Source organism: Schistocerca gregaria, chromosome 2 (assembly GCF_023897955.1).
Source record: "Schistocerca gregaria isolate iqSchGreg1 chromosome 2, iqSchGreg1.2, whole genome shotgun sequence".
NCBI classification, from domain to species: Eukaryota; Metazoa; Arthropoda; class Insecta; order Orthoptera; family Acrididae; genus Schistocerca; species Schistocerca gregaria.
In genome coordinates, this window is record NC_064921.1 from 333,370,277 (window position 1) to 333,391,175 (window position 20,899).

General features: G+C 43.5%; 1 protein-coding gene across 1 annotated transcript in view; it reads left to right on the top strand.

The window, feature by feature from the left end:
* LOC126335770 (homeobox even-skipped homolog protein 2-like) overlaps positions 1–20,549 on the top strand; it is a 37,482-nt gene extending 16,933 nt beyond the window's left edge. Inside the window, exons 3-5 of the mRNA XM_049999230.1 lie at positions 14,829–15,066; positions 17,803–18,102; positions 20,067–20,549. Coding sequence (XP_049855187.1) covers positions 14,829–15,066; positions 17,803–18,102; positions 20,067–20,372 — 844 coding nt within the window. The 3' untranslated portion in view covers positions 20,373–20,549. The remainder of the gene's footprint in view (positions 1–14,828; positions 15,067–17,802; positions 18,103–20,066) is intronic.
* Positions 20,550–20,899: the final 350 nt, after the last annotated feature.

Sequence of the window (20,899 nt, forward strand, 5' to 3'; positions counted from 1 at the left end):
CTCACGCAGCACAGAGTAACCTTAAGCCAATGAAAGGTTCCGAAAGTATATTAATTAATAAATTACTGTAGCTACCCTGCCACTTCAATATTTTCTGCCTGTTACCAGCCGATGGAAATCTTAAGGTGAATGACTACCACAGTTAAGCACGACACGATGTGTTATTTAATCTTTTTTCTTAATTCATCAGTTCGGTGCTATTCACCCAGCCCAGTAAACACGTCTGCTTCCTCTATAATCTGCTTTTCGTTCTCAAATCTGTGTTCCTGTTTTTCATATATGTTTTCTTCCTGTCTTAAATTATCTGTTCTTGAATGTCCGGACGGTATGTTCCTTCATTTGGTAAAAATTTTCAGACATTCCGTCACGTCGGTTCTACACGCAGCATGTTTCACAACTGCTGAAATAGGCTTCCAAGGGTCGTAGATAAAATGTTGATAAGCAACCCACGTCCAGTAGAGCTACACAATGCATGTAGCGAGAACGTTTTGCCGTTTCACTGAGTTCATCATAAACCAATTTCGACTGCAGTGATTACGAGGAACTGGTACGTTCGCCCATAAGAGGGCTGACTGTGACACTCCACGGACGCGTTAAGTGTCTACGAAAGCATGTATTTTGTCCAAGGAACCGCAGGATCTCTACGAGAAGCGGCTTCTGTAGTGCACACAGGTCAGGGCCCATTCTCTCCGTTGTGTGCGTACCGTGAGACTGGAGCTTCGAAAGTGATCCGACACTCTAACTTCTTTTACCTGCAAACGGTACATTTCTGGACATAGGTCTGTGAAGTTCCCTCTACCATCTCCAGATGCCTGTTGTCAGTCCAGTTAATTCCTACTTCTATACTTCGGATTCGTGAGCATTTGCACATGATACTACTTAGTAAAATCTAGCAACTTCTGTGATCCCGTTAACCCTTTGACTACCTATCGGAAATATGTGTCCAACGATTGTTTATCAGAGATCCGTTCGAATTTTTGCATATTATTGCTGTGTATTAGTAACGTACTAACGTTTAGCACAATTCTTATAGCCTGCTATGCTGTTCTCAAGTTTCATTGTTAACCGTCGTCACTGTATTGTCACATTGAAGTAGTTAACACCTGTAGATAAACAACCCAGTTTCGAGATTCGCAAAACAGTTTGCATCCGCCCTTTCCCGTACATACTGCGTCGGCGACTGACACCCACGAATTGACACTGGCCACATCACAAACGAAAACCATATTGAGTACCTGCAGTGTGAACTACAAACTTGCAGAGATGCTTGGTCCACTAATGTTTGTCTGTTTTCGGTATGCTTTGCAGGTTTTGCGTCCGGAGCTACTCATGAATAACCCTGTATGTCATACCCCTCGTACCCCCACCCCCACACATCAACTCCCTTGGAAAACTAAACAGCCGGAAATATTATTTCATATTGTTATTTCTGACTAAGGCATTTATGAAAATAATCATACATTGATGTTTTTGAAATAAAACTGGTAATCAAGGATTTTATCGCAACGTCCTTTAGTGGAACGAGATCCATGAGGCAACAAATACGATCGTTGCCCTCAATCACCGATATTGTACGGTAATGAGTTAATGTTCGCTTTTCTCGCCAAATCGCATCAAAGATACAACAGCGCTGGCATAACTGGAGTCCGATAAGATGGTCTTTTTGAAGCTACGGATTGGAGAATTTTGGAGCGAGCAATAGGATGTACATTACGCAGAACTAGATTCTTGTATCGCTCACCTGTTAGAGGCCATGATATATGGAATGAAATAATAAGCAACAATTGTCATATAAGAATTTTACTTTCTCGAACGGGTTCGGGCACTTTGGGATCTTCTTCAGAACGATACACCTATTGCATAATTTTCGAGAGTCAGTAATAAAGTTCACACAGCACAATGCCATAGTTCTAAAAAATATGGAGATACGGATCTATGTTACTGTGATGTAGGAACTTTATTATTGACACTCGCAAATAATGCTATAGGGTTATCCTTCTTAAAAAGGGCGCTAAGTGCCCGAAACAGGTCCAGAAATTAATTTTCTTACATGCAACTGGTTTCTAATTTTAACATTATATACGACTACAATTACTAACGATGGACAAAATACTAAACCACGATATGTGTATTAGATGTCGAGTTGCGTACTACCCAAACATTTCCCACGAGAGCACCTCCTCATGCATCGTACAGATATCTTGTTGATATCTAGTATGCCAAGCCTAAGGTACGAGTAGTTTTCGATATGTTTGTAGCTGTTGCCGTGTACCCGTGTACCACACTCGGCAGTCCAGAATACCTATTCCTATGCGCCGAGGGATGAATGGTGTAAGCTATGCGATGGTTTTAAACTCTATGGTTTTTTACATGTGGTGAGGTATGGTATAAGTGTTTACTTTATGGACTCCATAGCGTAGACGCCGGCCGCGGTGGTCTCGCGGTCTTCTAGGCGCTCAGTCCGGAACCGGGCGACTGCTACGGTCGCAGGTTCCAATCCTGCCTCGGGCATGGATGTGTGTGATGTCCTTAGGTTAGTTACTTTTAAGTAGTTCTAAGTTCTAGGGGACTGATGACCACAGATGTTAAGTTCCATAGTGCTCAGAGCCATCTTGAACCATAGCGTAGAGGTGTTTCTCGATGCCATGACTGCTCATCAGTTGTTGTCTCCCATTAAATGAACAAGTGGTGTACTCCTCTGTGGCCCATCCACTGTTACAGTACGTGAAAGTAGGTGCCGACTCCAGTCATCTACACATTGGTGTCAACGCCAGCAAATTCCAGAGATTGCGAATTCCTCTAACAGAATGAACTCAGGTTACACACTTCAGACAGCGAGGCATGATAATCTCAGTACATGTTTGTCCTTTTAAACAGGATATACATGCGAATAACAGACATGACGTGTTCCCCACAAACGCTATGACGATGCGCTAGAGTATCACACCAGCGATCTGTATGGAGCCTGATGATACACCAGACACGTTAAATGGCACGCTATTGCTTGGCGACGGGAGAGCTACCTCATCAACACAGCAGTTGTCAGCAATGTATTTGCTCAAAAGAGCATATAGCAGTAGGACTGGCATAAGTATTCACGAGCACATTCCGTAATTTACGACACACGTTCGCTCTCAGCTTCCGACAAAACTCTTTACAACTGATATGCCCCACTTTCGAATGAACAGCATGAACTTATTGATTTCATGAGTCTGACAAATAGTACAAGAGTAATGGCTTTCTTCGGTATGCTGTTTTCTAAAGTAAAGTTAGGTGGACTCATAGGGAATGAGGAGGCTCTCTGCAGAATAGGAGAAGGAAGGAACACACGGAAACACCGACAGAAAGAAGCTACAAGGTAATAAGTCGTATTACGTTAAGCCATAAAGGAATAACTACCATGATAATATAGAGTGCCGGTCAGGTTAAAAGCTGAGAAAGACTTTGGTACACATTCTACAAATAATTAAGGATGTAGGGCGCAAACAAATGTAGGCTTTATCTTAAGGGTATGACGAACCAAGACGCCCGCAAAACAATCTGGAAAATACCATTTGCAGCCTGTCTACAAATTACAATCTTTTGGAGAACTCCAGTTTAGGCTGAAAGCTGTTATCTACTTTTACATTCCAGTCTAATTTCTTCAGACCTCTTCATCGCAGCATGCGCGCCACACAATCATTCTCTGTAGCTCTTAATGAAAGACGAATAGGTTCTACCACGTAACTTTTACTCTTTGTTACACGCCCAAGGCATTAGTGGATGAACGCAGATGCGTTGGATATTTCTGGCTGAAAAAAAATCACTTATCTATCCCCTCTTGCCTCCTGCCCAGCACGCAGACTTTTCATGCAGTGTTGAACACTCTGGACTCGTAGACGATAGTACAGTAGCAGCGAACTTCGTTTTCCACATTGATTTATGTTCTACTACAATACTTAATATTGCCACAATTGTTGGTACGAAGAGGCCACGACCTATATCTTACCCTATAGTTCACTTCGCTGAGCATTTCCATATCTAATGACCTTTTCGTCAACGGGATAGTAATGTTTAATATTCCTGTCGTCTGGCAATTCATATTTTCTTCAGCCCTTTAACTGTTCTAAGGTACCACTTTTCAAACACTTGCAACGTACTGTTTACAACAATCACAATGTAAGTGCTTTGCGTCAGCATTTGTGTGTGTGTGTGTGTGTGTGTGTGTGTGTGTCTGATGAAGCAGATGGCATGGTATGCATGTTCTGCTTATCTACTTCGATGCTATACCGTCACACAATAAGTTAGTTAAAATTTGGATAGGTTTTGTCCGCTAGTTTTTTTCCGCTTGAAAAGAAAAGGAAAATATATTTACGCTACTTTTTATCGTACGCTTTATGTGGTTTGCCATACCTCTTCCTGGCCTATAATAAAGTTTCATTCCCATGTAGTTACCTGTATATTAATTTGGCCACCTCTTTCTTGACTGTTAAGATGATTTTTTACCAAGTATGTAACATAATCTTTGAAAAAATTTCTGAAACTCCTCACTACTTCCTATCAGAACTGCCGAATCATACGTAAACAATAAATGTCATTCAATGGGCGTTGAGAAAGCTTATCAAGAGGGACAATGAGAATGTACTGGACGGCATCCAGCATGTTCAAAGGGGCGATCAGCAGCTAAGAGTTGCAATTCATCCAACGTGATTACCAAGTCGGAGTCTTCTCTCATCCTACAGTTTAGAAATTATTTCAGATTTCTTAGAAGACAATAAAATTAAAAAAGCAAGAACGAACACACAAAAAACGTCCTCGTGGTTTTGACAGCCTGTTTATGATAGAAACTAGGTGAGGGTGTGGCAACATTTACTACCTTATCAAAAGTTTCAGGACATTTATTAGTGGAAATTAAAATGGACATGTCCAGCCATCGTCTTTGTGACGAATATAGCTCTGCTATGGACACGGTCAATGAGATGTCTGATTGTCTGTGAAGGAAGCCCAGTCTTCCCCAAAAGGTGAAACGAGAAGAAATTGTGATTATTTTATTTGCTGTCATTTACAAATTGACCTGTCACTTAGTTTACCACCACTGGTCATGTTTTAGGAATATTAATTTATGTACAAGGTGTTTCACAATTCATGTTACACACTTCTGGACGTTATAGAGAAGTTTTACATAGGAACCCTTGTCCGGAAGCGTCAAACATTGAACCTACAGAGCGTCAAAGTTATAGACGCCGGCGCCTGCAAATGTTTGTACATACAAGGTGACTCGGTTATGATGTTACAGACGTTCAAGGATGATGGAGACGAACAAATGTAACAGTGTAAGGTCAACGTCTCTGGTTCGGAAATGAACGAGTCGAAAGTTACAAGCGAAAATCATTCCCATAATTCCGACAGTGGAATAACTGTACTGGTACTGTTGTTGCTGAGAATGTACGGTATGGAACTTTCGGAGGTAGTAATATGCACGAGAACAAGAAAAAATGTCTAGTAAATATGGATCTAAAATGCATACCTGAAGAGCTATGAGCACTTGTTCATATTCTGTAATGTGAAACACATCTCCTAAATTGAACAAGTGCTCAGAGTTCTTAAGGTATTCATTTTAGATCCCATTTTTAACTACGCGTGTTTCTCTTGTCTCGATCTATAGTACCACCTCTGAAAAATCTTAGCAACAACAGTAGTGGTACACGTATTCCGCTATCAGAGGTACCAGAACAGTTTTCCTTTCTAACTCTCGACTCGCTTCTTTACGGTACTGGTATCTTGACGTCAAATTGATAAATTTATCCTTATCCATCATCGTTGGAAGTTGTAATATATCACGGAGCAACCTGTGCGTACATAAATTTACAAGCGCCAGCGCCCCTAGATTTGACGCCCAGTGGCGTCGTTGGTTGACGTTTCCGGACACAGGTTCCTATGCACAACCTGATCTATTAAGTTCCCTCTACAACCTCTAGAAATGTGTGAAATGAATAGCAAAATTCCCTGTATATACACATAAACTCCTGGAAATTGAAATAAGAACACCGTGAATTCATTGTCCCAGGAAGGGGAAACTTTATTGACACATTCCTGGGGTCAGATACATCACATGATCACACTGACAGAACCACAGGCACATAGCCACAGGCAACAGAGCATGCACAATGTCGGCACTAGTACAGTGTATATCCACCTTTCGCAGCAATGCAGGCTGTTATTCTCCCATGGAGACGATCGTAGAGATGTTGGATGTAGTCCTGTGGAACGGCTTGCAATGCCATTTCCAACTGGCGCCTCAGTTGGACCAGCATTCGTGCTGGACGTGTAGACCGCGTGAGACGACGCTTCATCCAGTCCAAAACATGCTGAATGGGGAACAGATCCGGGGATCTTGCTGGCCATGGTAGTTGACTTACACCTTCTAGATCACGTTGGGTGGCACGGGATACATGCGGACGTGCAATGTCCTGTTGGAACAGCAAGTTCCCTTGCCGGTCTAGGAATGGTAGAACGATGGGTTCGATGACGGTTTGGATGTACCGTGCACTATTCAGTGTCCCCTCGACGATCACCAGAGGTGTACGGCCAGTGTAGGAGATCGCTCCCCACACCATGATGCCGGGTGTTAGCCCTGTGTGCCTCGGCCGTATGCAGTCCTGATTGTGGCGCTCACCTGCACGGCGCCAAACACGCATACGACCATCATTGGCACCAAGGCAGAAGCAACTCTCATCGCTCAAGACGACACGTCTCCATTCGTCCCTCCATTCACGCCTGTCGCGACACCACTGGAGGCGGGCTGCACGATGTTGGGGCGTGAGCGGAAGACGGCCTAACGGTGTGCGGGACCGTAGCCCAGCTTCATGGAGACGGTTGCGAATGGTCCTCGCCGATACCCCAGGAGCAACAGTGTTCCTAATTTGCTGGGAAGTGGCGGTGCGGTCCCCTACGGCACTGCGTAGGATCCTACGGTCTTGGCGTGCATCCGTGCGTCGCTGCGGTCCGGTCCCAGGTCGACGGGCACGTGCACCTTGCGCCAACCACTGGCGACAACATCGATGTACTGTGGAGACCTCACGCCCCACGTGTTGAGCAATTCGGCGGTACGTCCACCCGGCCTCCCGCATGCCCACTATACGCCCTCGCTCAAAGTCCGTCAACTGCACATACGGTTCACGTCCACGCTGTCGCTGCATGCTACCAGTGTTAAAGACTGCGATGGAGTTCCGTATGCCACGGCAAACTGGCTGACACTGACGGCGGCGGTGCACAAATGCTGCGCAGCTAGCGCCATTCGACGGCCAACACCGCGGTTCCTGGTGTGTCCGCTGTGCCGTCCGTGTGATCATTGCTTGTACAGCCCTCTCGCAGTGTCCGGAGCAAGTATGGTGGGTGTGACACACCGGTGTCAATGTGTTCTTTTTTCCATTTCCAGGAGTGTAATTAGCGACCCGACTCGGCTTCGCAACGGTCAGGTGACTTGTGTCACGTAGTGAATTTTGTTTACGATGTGGTGCATAGAGTTACCAATAAATTTCAGAGGACGTCATTAAGCAACTGAAGATCATCACTAGCGATGTAGGCAGTGTATGCCTCGAAAGTTTCCTGCAGGTATCTATATCACGTGTTGTATGTTTGCGATGGCATCTGGAGTGGCATCTCGAGGCAATGATGGTAGCACGTCGTGATGTAAGTAATACGTTTACAACCAAAGTAAATATTGTATGCGAACCATCAGCGTATGTGTGTGTGAGCTATTCAGTATGTGTAGGAGGCTGGCTAAGGTGGCACAAATAAAAGAAAATTAAAAATTTCACGCATGATAAACATGTTTAGTTAGCGTTATAGTATTGCTCTTGTGAAGCGTAGTACACACTGTGATGTATTGTTGGGACTATTTGCCGCAATTCTTTGTCATGGGCTCTTTACGGCAGGCTTCTTCGCTGTGTCATGCAAAGAATCATGCTCTCATCTAGGTTTGATTCAGGGAAGGCAGCAGGCGAAAAGTTGAGACATCTGCTGCTGTGCTGGAAGAACGTACTTTGTGTAAACGAAGCAAAGTTGCTGAAGTACTTATTCGGAAGATTTTTTTATTGTAGCCTAAAAAATAAAACACCACATACTTTAAATTAACATGTGTTTTCACTATGCAGTTGTTCTTAAACTATTGCAGAGAAACTGTGGGTGAAAAACATTTGATTATTTCAAATTGTCATCTCACATCACAGCCTGAAGGTGGAGGGGATACCTTTTGTTATTAGCCGTATTCCTAATGATACTTCAAACTTGAGTAATTCACTGCCTGGTGTAAGAAGATTTTCCAGCTAATTAAGTTTGCTAATTGCGACTGCTAATCTGAGGAAAGCAGAACTGGTAGTTTGAAATTGTCATCATATTTCGAAATTCGTACGAGTATCTCCTCACCATTGAGTGGTGAGCGCTCGTTAAAAGGTAGAGTGAAAAAAAACAGACTCAGCCACAATTCGCCCCCACAGTCTTTCAGTTTACAGCTACACACTCTACATTTAGCCCACTACGACATGTCCCATACACAGGTTGCTGCATTCTCGAGTCACTTTGCTCCCTCGAGTTATGGCGCCTGTTCGCTAGGAGTCAATGGCATCGTGTCCACAACATACATTTAATTAATTGGAACAATTTTTACGAAATATTTCGAAAATGTATGGAAAAGCCTTCTTCGTGAATCACTGTATATATTAGTAAAAAATTGGTCGAAATCAATATTTCGTCCATAAGGGACGGCACTGTAAGAGCTGAGACTGTTGACAAATACTACGGCACAAACATAATTTCTAAATGGTCAAATTCATAGAAATTTTTACAGTTTTGTGAGATTGTCTATTATCTGTCTCTGCGAATCGACACTGACTGGGGGTATGTCATATACTAGGAAACGGAACCGGGACTAATATTACTGCTGAATGAACCCCTACTAAAGAAAACGTCTCCAGGGAAATTAGATCCAGATGGAACCTTACTGGATTAATGGCTGTTGTTCCGGCAGCTTAGTGTTTACCCTTAAGTTTGCATCGGACGCTACTCACGTTCTTCCTGTGATACTGCATGGTCTCCACGACATCAGAACTATACCATCAGACGCTATTATTTATAGGATGAAATGTATGCAACCATCACAGATAAATCAAAAGTAGAGTGTTTTCGTTCATCACATACAACAGTTGATAATAATCTCTGTATCCTGTCCATTTGCTAAATAGATTCTTATTGATGAAAACACTTGAACATAGTGTTACTTTAACATTATATACAGATATTTATTTGTTGCACAACAGAGTACCGATAATACATGAAAAGAAAAAATATTTTGACTCATAAATACAAATCCCTTCCTTTCGAATCTACTTTCTCCGAACATGCATACGAACCGATGATCTTCAGCATCGAGGCCTTGTGGAACATTTATTTAGAAAAGTAGTGAGAGATCAGTCGTAAATATAAAACGAACCAACATAGAGTCAAAAACCTCTAAGTACCAGAAAACTATGATAACACCTTCTGTTTTGTCACATTCACCCTTTTTATTCACCGACAGAAATTAATGAGCAACAGAACCGAGAAGTCCACCACTCTCGAGAATAGTAAAACTCAATTGAAGACCTCAGCTGTAAACAGTACGAGTTGTCTTAAAAGAGTGGTGAAAGGAAATCCAACGTTCATAATATTTGTAGCTCTAGAAAACCTTTGGACTGTGTTGACTAGAATATATCGTTGAAATTCGAAAGTTTCTGGGATAAAATACAGGGAGCCAAGGCTTATCCAGAACTTATACAGAAAGCAGACTCTGTCGAAACATGTCAGGGAAACAATAACTGTAAAGAGATTAAGTCGGGGTTGTACCCCTACCCCCATGTTCTTCAATCTGCGCTCTAAGGACGCAGCAAAGGTAAACAACGGAAAATTTGGAATGGGAATGAAAGTTCAGTTAGAAGAAACAAAAACTTCGAGATTTTACCAATGACATCGTAATTCTATTGTAAAAGGCAAATGACTTGGAAGATCAGTTGAAACTGGAAATTTGTGGAAAGGACTGTGGGACCAAAGTGCTGAGACCATCGGTCCCTAGGCTTACACACTACTTAATCTAGCTCTAACTCACTAACGATAACGACAACACACACGCCCATGCCCAAGGGAGGATTCGAACCTCCGACGGGGGGAGCCGCGTGAACCGTGACAAGACCCCTCTGACCGCACGGCTACCCCGCGCGCAAGATCAGTTGAGAGGAACGGATGATATCTTGAAATAAATTATAAGATAGGTATTATTTTAAAGTAAAAGAAGGAAGAATTAGATTTAAATGATGCAGTGCTGAGTGCACTAAAATATAAAATGAATCAGTAAAAAGGGATGATAAGTTTGGTTATTTTGGCAGAGAAATAACTTTAGCCGAAATGTAAAGGATGTAAAACGCAAATTGGCTTTAGGCAGAAAAATATTCGTGAAAAGAGAAATTTATAGTTGTGTTACAACGCTGCCAGTCAAATTTATATTTATTTTATTTCTGAGATAACGCTACGCGCTTAGAGCTTGTTCTGTTCATCACCAGGTGTGTATACATATAGACGCATAGTAATCTAAATTAATATAGAAATTCGCGAACTTCATTTTTGTGCAATGTCCTGCTAATGCAGTAGTAGCTATCGGGAAACGTTACTTAGGCGTAATTTACATTATTTAATAGATTTTATCGTTTAATATCACGTATCTGTTTTTGTACACGGCTGACGATGAGCAGAATATACGCGTTACGTTAAATTGAAAATACAATAAGTATCACCGTTCGTAAAAGTATAAAACGAAGAAAAATTTTATATATAGTTACAGTCTCTACACTTTGCCACTTCGGTAGCAGTTAATAAAGAGAAATTTATAAACATCGACTGCAAATTCAAATGTTAGTATGTCTATTCTTTAGGTATTTGTCTACAGGGTAGACGATAAGCAGTTAAGACAAGAAGATAACAGACGTTTTTGAAATGTGGTGGTATAGAAGAGTGCTGGCAATTACATGGATGGGAGAATACCTGACAAGGATGTAAGATTTATAAACGGGAAAAGAAATTATCCGCTAAGAGGACACATCCTGAGGCATCAAGGATAGTCATTTTGGTATTGGAGGAAAGAGTGAGCAAGACGATAACTCAGTAAGCAAGTTATCATTTATGTAGATTACAGTTGTTACACAGAGGTAAACAAGTTTGCACATGACAGAATAGAGAGGAAAAGTTAATCGACCAAGTCTTCGGACTGAAGGACAACACAATTTAATCAAAGTTGCTTCGTAGTTTTGAAGTTAAAAGTACTCACTCGTCTGCAGGATAGTCCTGCGTGACAACGTATCGTCAGACTCGAATCGCTAATAACTGGAGTAATAGTGGGACCCAAAGTGAAACAACATGGGCGTGCTGAAAAGTAATGACTCCGAATTTTTTATGTGCACACTCTTAAAGCTTTTTAAATAAAGCAAACGTTATTAGCGTCCTACATCTCAATTCTTCAAATCTGAATATATCTTTGACATAATCACCATGGGGACTAACATATTTCTCCCAACAAAAGACCAGTTTCTTGAGAACGTGACGGCGTCACCATCTCGTCTCTGTTTGCACCGCTTAATCACCATCCAAGTCTTCGACGGTGTTTAAGTTGTGGAAACATATGAAAAGTGAATGGGGTAAATTCAGGACTGTGTGGAGGATGATCGATGACGGTGAACTCAAAGCATCGGACTGTTGCAGATGTCGCAGCGCTCGTGTATGCTCGCACTGTGATGCTGAAGGAGGTGTGGAAGTGCTCTTGGAATTCGAAACTCGACTGCAGCACACTGTTCCTCAAGCATCGACATGGCTACGTTACACATCACCACTTGCCGCAGAGGGCTGCATATGCGAATGCACAAAGAATAAAGATGCAGAATCCTTTTTACTTGAAAAGATTTAAGAGATTTCACATAAAAAATTGGGCGGCAATATTTTCCGGCACGCCCCCGTAAATTGAAAATTTTAAAGTGATGGAATGTATCATCTCATAAGACTCATAGATATTCTCGGCATTACAGAGAACGCAAGTTACAGATAAGCTCGCGTCGAAAGGGATCCAAAAAGCATAAAACATCCAGTGCCAAGCGAATGCGACAGTTACGGCAGCGTCGAAAAGGAAATAAAAAGAACAGTGTAAAGCAAAGTAGCTTATCCATGAGACATTAGTATTAAATCGAGCCCATCTAGTAGCATGTCATGTACGTATGTGATGTACTTCAGGTGGTTCTGTGTTTTATCAAAGATGCCACCGGTGATTGTGCTGACCTCATCGTTGGCAATGACATTCCTCAATACGCTTTTGCCTTCACGAATCCACGATTCCTGCTACATGCAAAAACAAGTGATTTGCCTGTTGTGTAACAATTATACTGCTCTATATAACCACTGTATTTAAAAAATTGATAATTTAATTACATATTAATACGAAACACTTATTATTTTATCGTTACGTTTTTACGAAAAGTCGAAACCCAGACCCAAACTTCGCATAGAGAACTTTTTTTTATGTACATGAAATATATTCTCAGTTGCGAATACTGCAGAATGGAATGACAACATTGAGAATTAATGTCGGTCTTTCATTCCATCCAGGAGTTCCCGCTTGCGTCGAGAGGTCGCCTTAACAGTTTCGGCTGTCGGTGCGTGCTTCACGGCCAGACTCAAAGTTACATATACCGTAAGCCATTTGTCTACAACCTACACTCGTACAGTTTTTGTGCTTCCTGTATAGGGGAGACATTTAATTGAAAGTCATTGCCCTTGCATCTGAAGATAAATACGATATTGTAGTACTTGTATTTGTAAGAACAACGATACAGTTTTATGTAGGAGACGTGTTTCTTAAGTAAGTACCGTTTTGAAATTTAAAAAAGACATGCTTAGATATCTCATTAATTTTATTTTTACATGAAAGCCTGTACCTTAATCTACTTTTCTACATAATTTCCGTCAATATTGACGTACTTGCCATAACGTTGTACCAGTTTTTGAATACCATCCTCATAGAAGTCTGCGCCTGTTTTGACTTCGCCATCGTCTTGAAGACACTGACCGCCCAGGTGTTTCTTCAAGTGCACGAACAGATGGCAGTCACTGGGCGCAACATCGGTGCTGTACAGAGGATTATTTAGAGTTTCCCATTTGGTGCGATTCACCACATGCGGACGGGCATTGTCTTGCAGCAAAACGATGCCCTTGCTCAACTTGCCACGTCTTTTGTTCTGAGCTGAACGGGCGCAGGTTGTGCAGTGTCTTACAGTAAGCTGCTGCATTGATTGTCTTATTACGAGCCAGAAATTCCACAAGCAATACTCCTTTTCTGTCCCAAATAACAGTAACATGATTTTCTGGGCAGAAATTATTTGCTTAAACTTCACTTTTCTGGGTGAATCTGAATGCCGTCATTGCATGGACTGTTGCTTTGATTCTGGTGTGACGTAGATCACCCATGTTTCATCGACTGTAACAATTTGGCTTAAGAAATGATCACCATCGATGTAGTAATCCTCTAGGAAAGTCAATACTCTGTCTAAACGTTCGGTTTTGTGCACATCTGTCAACATTTTCGGCACCCAATGTGCGCACAATTTTCGGTAATTCAAGTGCTCGGTCACGACGCCATACAAAACACTACGGGAAACATTAGGAAAGTCATCCTGCAAGGGGGAAATTGTAAAGCGTCTGTTTTCTCTCAACTTATTGTCCACTTACTGCACCTAACATTCATTAACGACCGAAAGACGCCCAATCGATTGTTCATCACGCACATTTGTGCGGCCATCTTTAAATGCTCTCGCCCACTATCTTACCATTCCGTAACTCATAATGTTTTCTCAGTAAACTGCGCAAATCTCACTATGATTATCGATCGTTTTCACGCCTTTAGCACTAACAAATCTTATAACAGTCCGTAGTTCACAGCCGCCAGGACTCTCGATTATCGGAGGCATCTTAAACACTCAGTACGCAACGTAAACAAGTAAGAACCAACTATAATGGCGTCAGTGCGTAGACAATAGATGTAGGTACCCAGTGAGCATGCGCAGAACACCGATCGTGGCGCTGCGGCCACGGTGTGGCAAAACGGTACTTACTTAAAAAATACGCTTCGTAAATTGAAATTTCAGCAGGGAGAAGGGAATGGAAAATGAAGGATTCACTGATGCCAGCTCCATCGGGACTTATTGCAAAATCAGCGGCGAGGAGTAAAAATTAGTACAGGGCCGAGACTCGAAATTGGGATCTTATGCTTCCTAGTCATCTGTGTTAACCAATGTGCCATCCGGACACGGCGTTATTCGAAATTGTGCGGAATATCTGGGCACGCCTTCCGGCCTACGCACACTCCCACCGAGCGCCACCTATCTGCAGTGCCCGTCCATGTTCCGCATGCTCGCTACTTTGAGATTCCCACAGGAGACAGAACGTAATTGTGCATTTGCACTGGAGATGATGGATTGACGGCCCACCGAGGCGAATCAGTTATTGTACGCGAGTGTCTGTTCTCTCGGAAATATTCGAAAGAACAGACACCACGCATTCGTATACGATGCAATGTGCATTAGGACATGCAATCATGTCCGAAGGAACATTGAATCGTACTTCCTAAATAAAACAAAGGCACTGCAGTATCGCGGATAATGGTTCCTCTGGAATTCGCACGCAGGCGACCCTGAGGAGGTGCAAGTTTGAGAAAGAGGCGGGCAGGAATGTGCAGGTAGCCGGAGCCGGCGAGTATCCGGTGGCGGGGTGCCCGCGGAAAGTCGGCCGCGGCTGGCCCGTGCTCTCGCCGGCTGTCCCGTCGCCGCGCCCGGTCCCCACCTGCCGGACGCAGGGTGGGGGCGCTACTCGCCGCACGCCGCCTCTGCCTGCTCGCCGGTGAAAGGAGCCGCCGGGCCGCCTATAATAGGCCAGCGCCGGCCATCGGACCATCAGTCGCCCACTGTAGCTCTCCTCTGCAGCCCACAGCATCGTTTCAGCGCCACGATGGCCCTCCACATGGTGAGTCGCTCCACATCTCACGTGTTCTCGCCCTGCGACGGAGATCGAGATCTTGTGCAACGTGACTAGTGATGCAGATTGTTTTCATCAACATTTCCCTTCATCGTGACCAAAACTTTAGAAGCTCTTACGGTGAATTTTTGTAGCTCCCATAGGGTTAGTGCTCACGACTTGTTTTATTACTGTCCCATCGTCGATTAATCCCTAGGGTCAGTTGCAATGATCAGATATCCTTAGGCAGCCATGTTTAGCAGGAGGGTAAATATTTTAATAAAATCATGTTGGGCGTTAGAGCGCATTGTGTTAAACCAAACAGCTATAAAAAATAGACATTTCCACTGTCTTTTAAGCGGTCCTAATCAGTAGGACAGAGTGAGTTCGTTAGTCCCGAAGCTAACACCCAGTAAGAACATCGGAACGTCTAAATCTGCGTAGGCAGACTTGTCTGGTACTAGTAGCATACAAATATGTGAATTAAATTCTTCCGCTGTCAGGACACGCAAGACTGAAACTAAAACAGCTATAAAAAGAGTCATTTCCATCGTCTTTTTAGAATTTGGTAGCTCTAAAGATAACCACAGCTGGAAAGGTTGAAACGTAGATTTTTATAGTAATTTTGTTTGAAAATGTCACATCCTGATCCTGAAAACGACTTACTGAAACTGAAATGGAAATGCCGTGTGGTAAGGCCCTCCCGTCTGGTAAACCGTTCGCCTGGTGCAAGTCTTTCGAGCTGACGCTACTTCGGTGACTTGCCTGTCGTTGGGGATGAAATGACGATGATAAGGACGACACACCACGCAGTCTCCGAGCGGAGAAAACCTCCGACCCAGCCGGGAATAGAACCCGACCCGTTAGCTATGACATCCCGTCACGATGACCACTCAGCTACCAGATGCAGAGATTTAATGAAACTGGCGCTGAAATTACATCATACAAATATATTTCCAAGGGCTTGAACAAAGCCAGTGAAATGTATTTCACCCACGAAGGAATCAGTTTATGACCAAATCTTGAATCTGAGGCTGCTACCGAGCTGTAAAAACGAGAAGTTGCGGAAGATCGAAAGAACGTTTGGGGGCCTGTTCAGCACGAGAGTGTCATAGAAGTGTTGAATTAAGTCTACCGGAGTCGCTGAGGGCAAGATGAGGTTTAAGGAAAATACTTATTCTTCAAATTTAATGTGACGTCAGTTGAGAGTAAGTGTGTGTATGTGTGTGTGTGGGGGGGGGGGGGGGAGGTTAAGGGTAGTGTTTATTGGTTTAGGTAGCCCAACAGCTAGGTTATTGGCACTCTTCTCATGCGAAGACGAATCGTGATAGATGTGCCTTCTAGTGAAAATTCTGAGAGATTTGGATTTATTCGGTTCGCCAACAGAAGTTCTCATTTCACCGAATCATCTGACATTTAGTAAAGTGTGGCCATCATACGACACTATCAGTCGGTGGGGTGAAGGAGGCAGATCTACTCGTATATGTATATAGCAAAATAGATCTCTCGACCCACATCACACCATTTGTGTTTCCCATATTCGACCACAGGGCTCAAATACTTTGTGGAAACACGTGTCAGTATTGCCGAACTTTCGAGTGATTCATCTCGAGACTAGGTGGAGCAGATACCTTTCAGTATCTCAGCCTTCCGCCTGGGAAAAATACATCCACCGTTAGGAATCGATTCTCTAATGAATCCTGAAACCATTTCCAATGAATGTCAGAATATTTCTGTGGTAACTCACTCGTCGGAAGCGAAACGTTAAGTAACAGAACAGTGATCGGTTGCCGATAGTCTAAGGAATTAAGTCACATAGATTTTTCTACAGTGATCTAGCGACAGTGAAAATATCTTCTTCGTTATGACTATCATCCACTGGAGGTTTTCTAATAGTTGCACCTGTGTCATAACAACATTTCAGAAACGTGTGGCAATTCTGGTTTGTAATATTTGAGATTTATGCAATATGGACCTGTTTGCGGCAAAACGATTTGTCGTTCTCTCCCAATAATCTCGTTTTGTAAGGCTGGCGTTATGAAATGGCATATGCAGAATCGCTTGAGCTTGGAATTGGAAAAGTAATGGGAAAATGGATGCAGTAGTTTAATTATCACAGTTCAAAATGAGAGAAGAAGCGTTAACTTAGAGTTGGCCATTTTTCACCCAAAAATCGCAGAGTCAAAGAGCACCTGATTTTCAAAATTCCGTAGTCAGTATTGTTGAAGTATACTACTGCAGAAGCCCACGATCTCGAATGATGGTTGGAGAACTGTGTCCCTTTCTGGGTGACATAGGTTTAATATCATATACCACAGACATAGATTAGACCCTGAACTTTCCCTACAATACGATCCAGTGACGGTATGTGTCACTGGAAATAGTGATTCTGTCCTTAGATTAGTATAAACATCGTGTAATCATTCTTCGACATATTCGAGACTAGAAGGATCTTTTCTGGTACATTTTTACCCCTTCTCCTTTCATTTCCATAAGGTATGATTACTACTTTTAGTGGAATAAATTCCCTGGAACATAAGGTACTGCCTACCATTCCATTTTCAGTTTCATATGTTCGTCCTTCGCCAAGGTCCCCTTGTTCTTAGGCTGTCTAACTCTGAACTCCACCACGAGGAGTGCCTGAGGGAAATGCATCTTCAATTCATTGCAAGAAGTAATCTAATCTTTAACGAAGCTCCAATGCTGAGCCGGAGTAACATTTGCGTTTGCACTGCGTTCGGACAGATTTGCTTGGCGTTACTGGTGGCGAGCGTGCACTGCTACCCGGCAGCGCCCAATGAGCGCAAGGTGGAGAAGCGAGGCGTCGACGGCGGCGTCGGGGGCGGCGGCCTTGAAGGCCACGGAGGTGGCTACGGAGGCGGCGGCTATGGCGGCGGCGTCGGAGGCGGCTACGGTGGAGGCTATGGGGGCGGCTACGGCGGCGGCGACGACGGCGGGCACGACGCCGGCAGCTACGAGCCAATTCATGAGCACGTGAACGTCTTCCACAAGAGCATCGAGCCACCCAAGGTCAAGGTGCTCAAGGTGAGTGATCGTCATCAATACCTCACCCTCCATCGCTAGTACGCGCAACGTCAGATCACCAGCTGTTCGACACAAGCAGATGATGCATCCGATATATATGTGACAAGACTAAATCAAAATTGCTAATTAGAGTGATTTCCTATTTCAAGAAACACCCACATGTGTCATCTACGAATGACTTCAACTAACACATTAACAGCTGGAATCTCAGACTTAATATTTCACTGTCAAATGATGTAAAAGTCATAAAGAAATTTCCTGTCACGTTAAAAGTGGAACAGCGCTCTGACAGTAACATGCTCTTACTAGATCACATATACGAGCACCCCTCATTAACAGATCCAAAGCTTTGTATGTATGTCAGTTCCGCTTTGCAAAATCCTCCGAAGTTCCACTGTGTAATTTGCTGGACCTGGGCCCGTGAGCGAAAAACCCTCAGATCCCGCTTGCGGGTTGATCCCAGATCTATTCTTCAGAGGAGCAGGGTGCGGAAAGCTGACAACAACTGGGATGCCGCTGTGATGATACGACGCCCCATACAGAAACGCCACTGTGCAGAGAATCATATGGTGGCTGGTTGCGTCGAGAGCACGCTGGTCCTGACAGCGACGTTACTTTCTTATTCTTATTGTTCATCGGAGGACTATGTGCAGTGGTAGAATGTCCAGATGATCGCCCCACTCCCGTTTAATTTCAACAATTCGATAGCAGTGTTCACCCAGTGTTTCCTATTTGAAGTGATTCCACAAAAAACGTTATCCTTGGCATATTTGTAACAGCATAAGAAGATGCAGGAATAACCAAAGTTTTGGTACTTCTCCTGTGAAATGTTTCACAGCTGTTCTTTCATACGTTTTTACCCCAAACTAGAGACGGTGGGTGGTTGACGACCAAACCTCCAGCTAGTGTTGCTTTCTAACTCTGAATAAAGTCTACGGGTGTAGAACAATTTGCTCTGCAAGTGTCATTCGGGAAACATTACAACTGCTTCAGATCTAGGCATCAGCATTTACAATCACTATCCCATCAACTGAGTGATCAAAATGGTTCATCATTTGAGGTGCCATAAAGGTCCCTTCCGCTAGTACCTCGTGGATGTTTTCACAGAAACATAAACGGCATTTCTGCTAACCTTCCCTCACGACCACTGGCAAACAAGAAACGTAATGGAGACTGGCTTTGTCACTGGCTAACAGTCACCATCGGAAAGAGATTAAAGGAAAGCTTCCACAACGTGATGAAGAGAAAGCTGGCTTTTGTAGAGTAGGGATTCGAGCAACCCACCTGATGTAACAGGATAGCTCAGAGGTGTAAGCAGTGTTAAAGATGAAGCTATCAACATGGTTCTTTGAATATCGTTCTGTAGTTTGCACATCTACGTGGATACGCCGCATGTCATTTTAAATTGCAGCACGGAGGATCCCACATATAAGTGTTAGTTACGCTCTTTCATACACCATTAGCGTACGGCTCAAGAGATTAATTACTGTGAGCATCCATGAACAACATACCTTTTATTTTGTCATTCTGATGACACCACTACGTAGGTTCTCTTTCGCGAGAACAGCCTTGTCTTTCATTCAACAATTCCCTTTTATGGCTTTACAGTTTCGCATGCATACCGTTGCAATATAGCATAGCGTTCCAGTATCTTGAGCATCATATGTCAGGATTACTTCCTGTGGACATTCTTCCTGCGATGTACGGAACTACTTCTCCAGTAACTTATATATTCTCAGTCAACACGGTCTAGTTACTAGTTACATGTCCAGAAACTTATATGCATGTAATAACCTCTCAGTAAACACGGTCTAGTAACATGTGTTTGATGATATTTGTATAGTGCGTTGTTTACTATCTGCCTTGTGACATACACTTGTTCAACCCTGTCGTCCAATGCCCCTTGTGTACGTGTACTGTTGATGCAGTGCGCCCTGTTAATGGGAATTGCAACTTGTCCGCAGATCCCGGTGCCGCACCACATTCCGGTGCCGGTCCCACACCCCGTGGCCGTCCACGTGCCGCACCCGTACCCCGTGTACACGCGGCACGCCGAGCGCGTCGAGGTGCCCGTCATCAAGACGATCCACGTGCCCGTCGAGAAGCCGTACCACGTGACGGTCGAGAAGAAGGTTCCGTACCCGGTGGAGAAGCCGTACCACGTAACCGTGGAGAAGCCGATCGCCGTGCCGGTGCCGAAGCCGTACCCCGTGCACGTGCCCGTCTACAAGCACGTCTACCACCAGATCAAGGCCCACGGATGGCACTGACCGCTGACGCCACCTGCCGCTGCCGCCCACATAGTCGCTGACTGTCATATGTACATTACACTCGCTCTCTCACCTCCAAACGGACCTCGCGTCCCATCATCCTTCGTTGTTTTTTTTATAGTCTTTGTTATGTTTGTACTTTTTGTTGCCCTTTTGTAATAAAATGAGTTACGCTTACCTCTACTCTTATTTTGTACAACCAGCTGTGAGAATTCTGTGGCTTTGGCGTATAAATTTCGCCTGTGACATGAAACCCACTTGTAATAGCCATAGCGTATTCAGACAATGGTCATCCATTACTAATATCTTCAAATAAGTATGTTAAAGACCTTACATACAATAATAATGATCATATTAATATTTCAGAATTTTTGTAGATACTTCAAGTATCTGTGATGAAGTGCTGTCTGAAAGAAGCTGCACAAATATTCAGTCAGATATAGATAAGGTTTCAAATTCGTGCAAAGATTGGCAAGTTGCGTTTAATGTTCAAAAATCTTATGACTATCGTATCAACGAGTCACAGT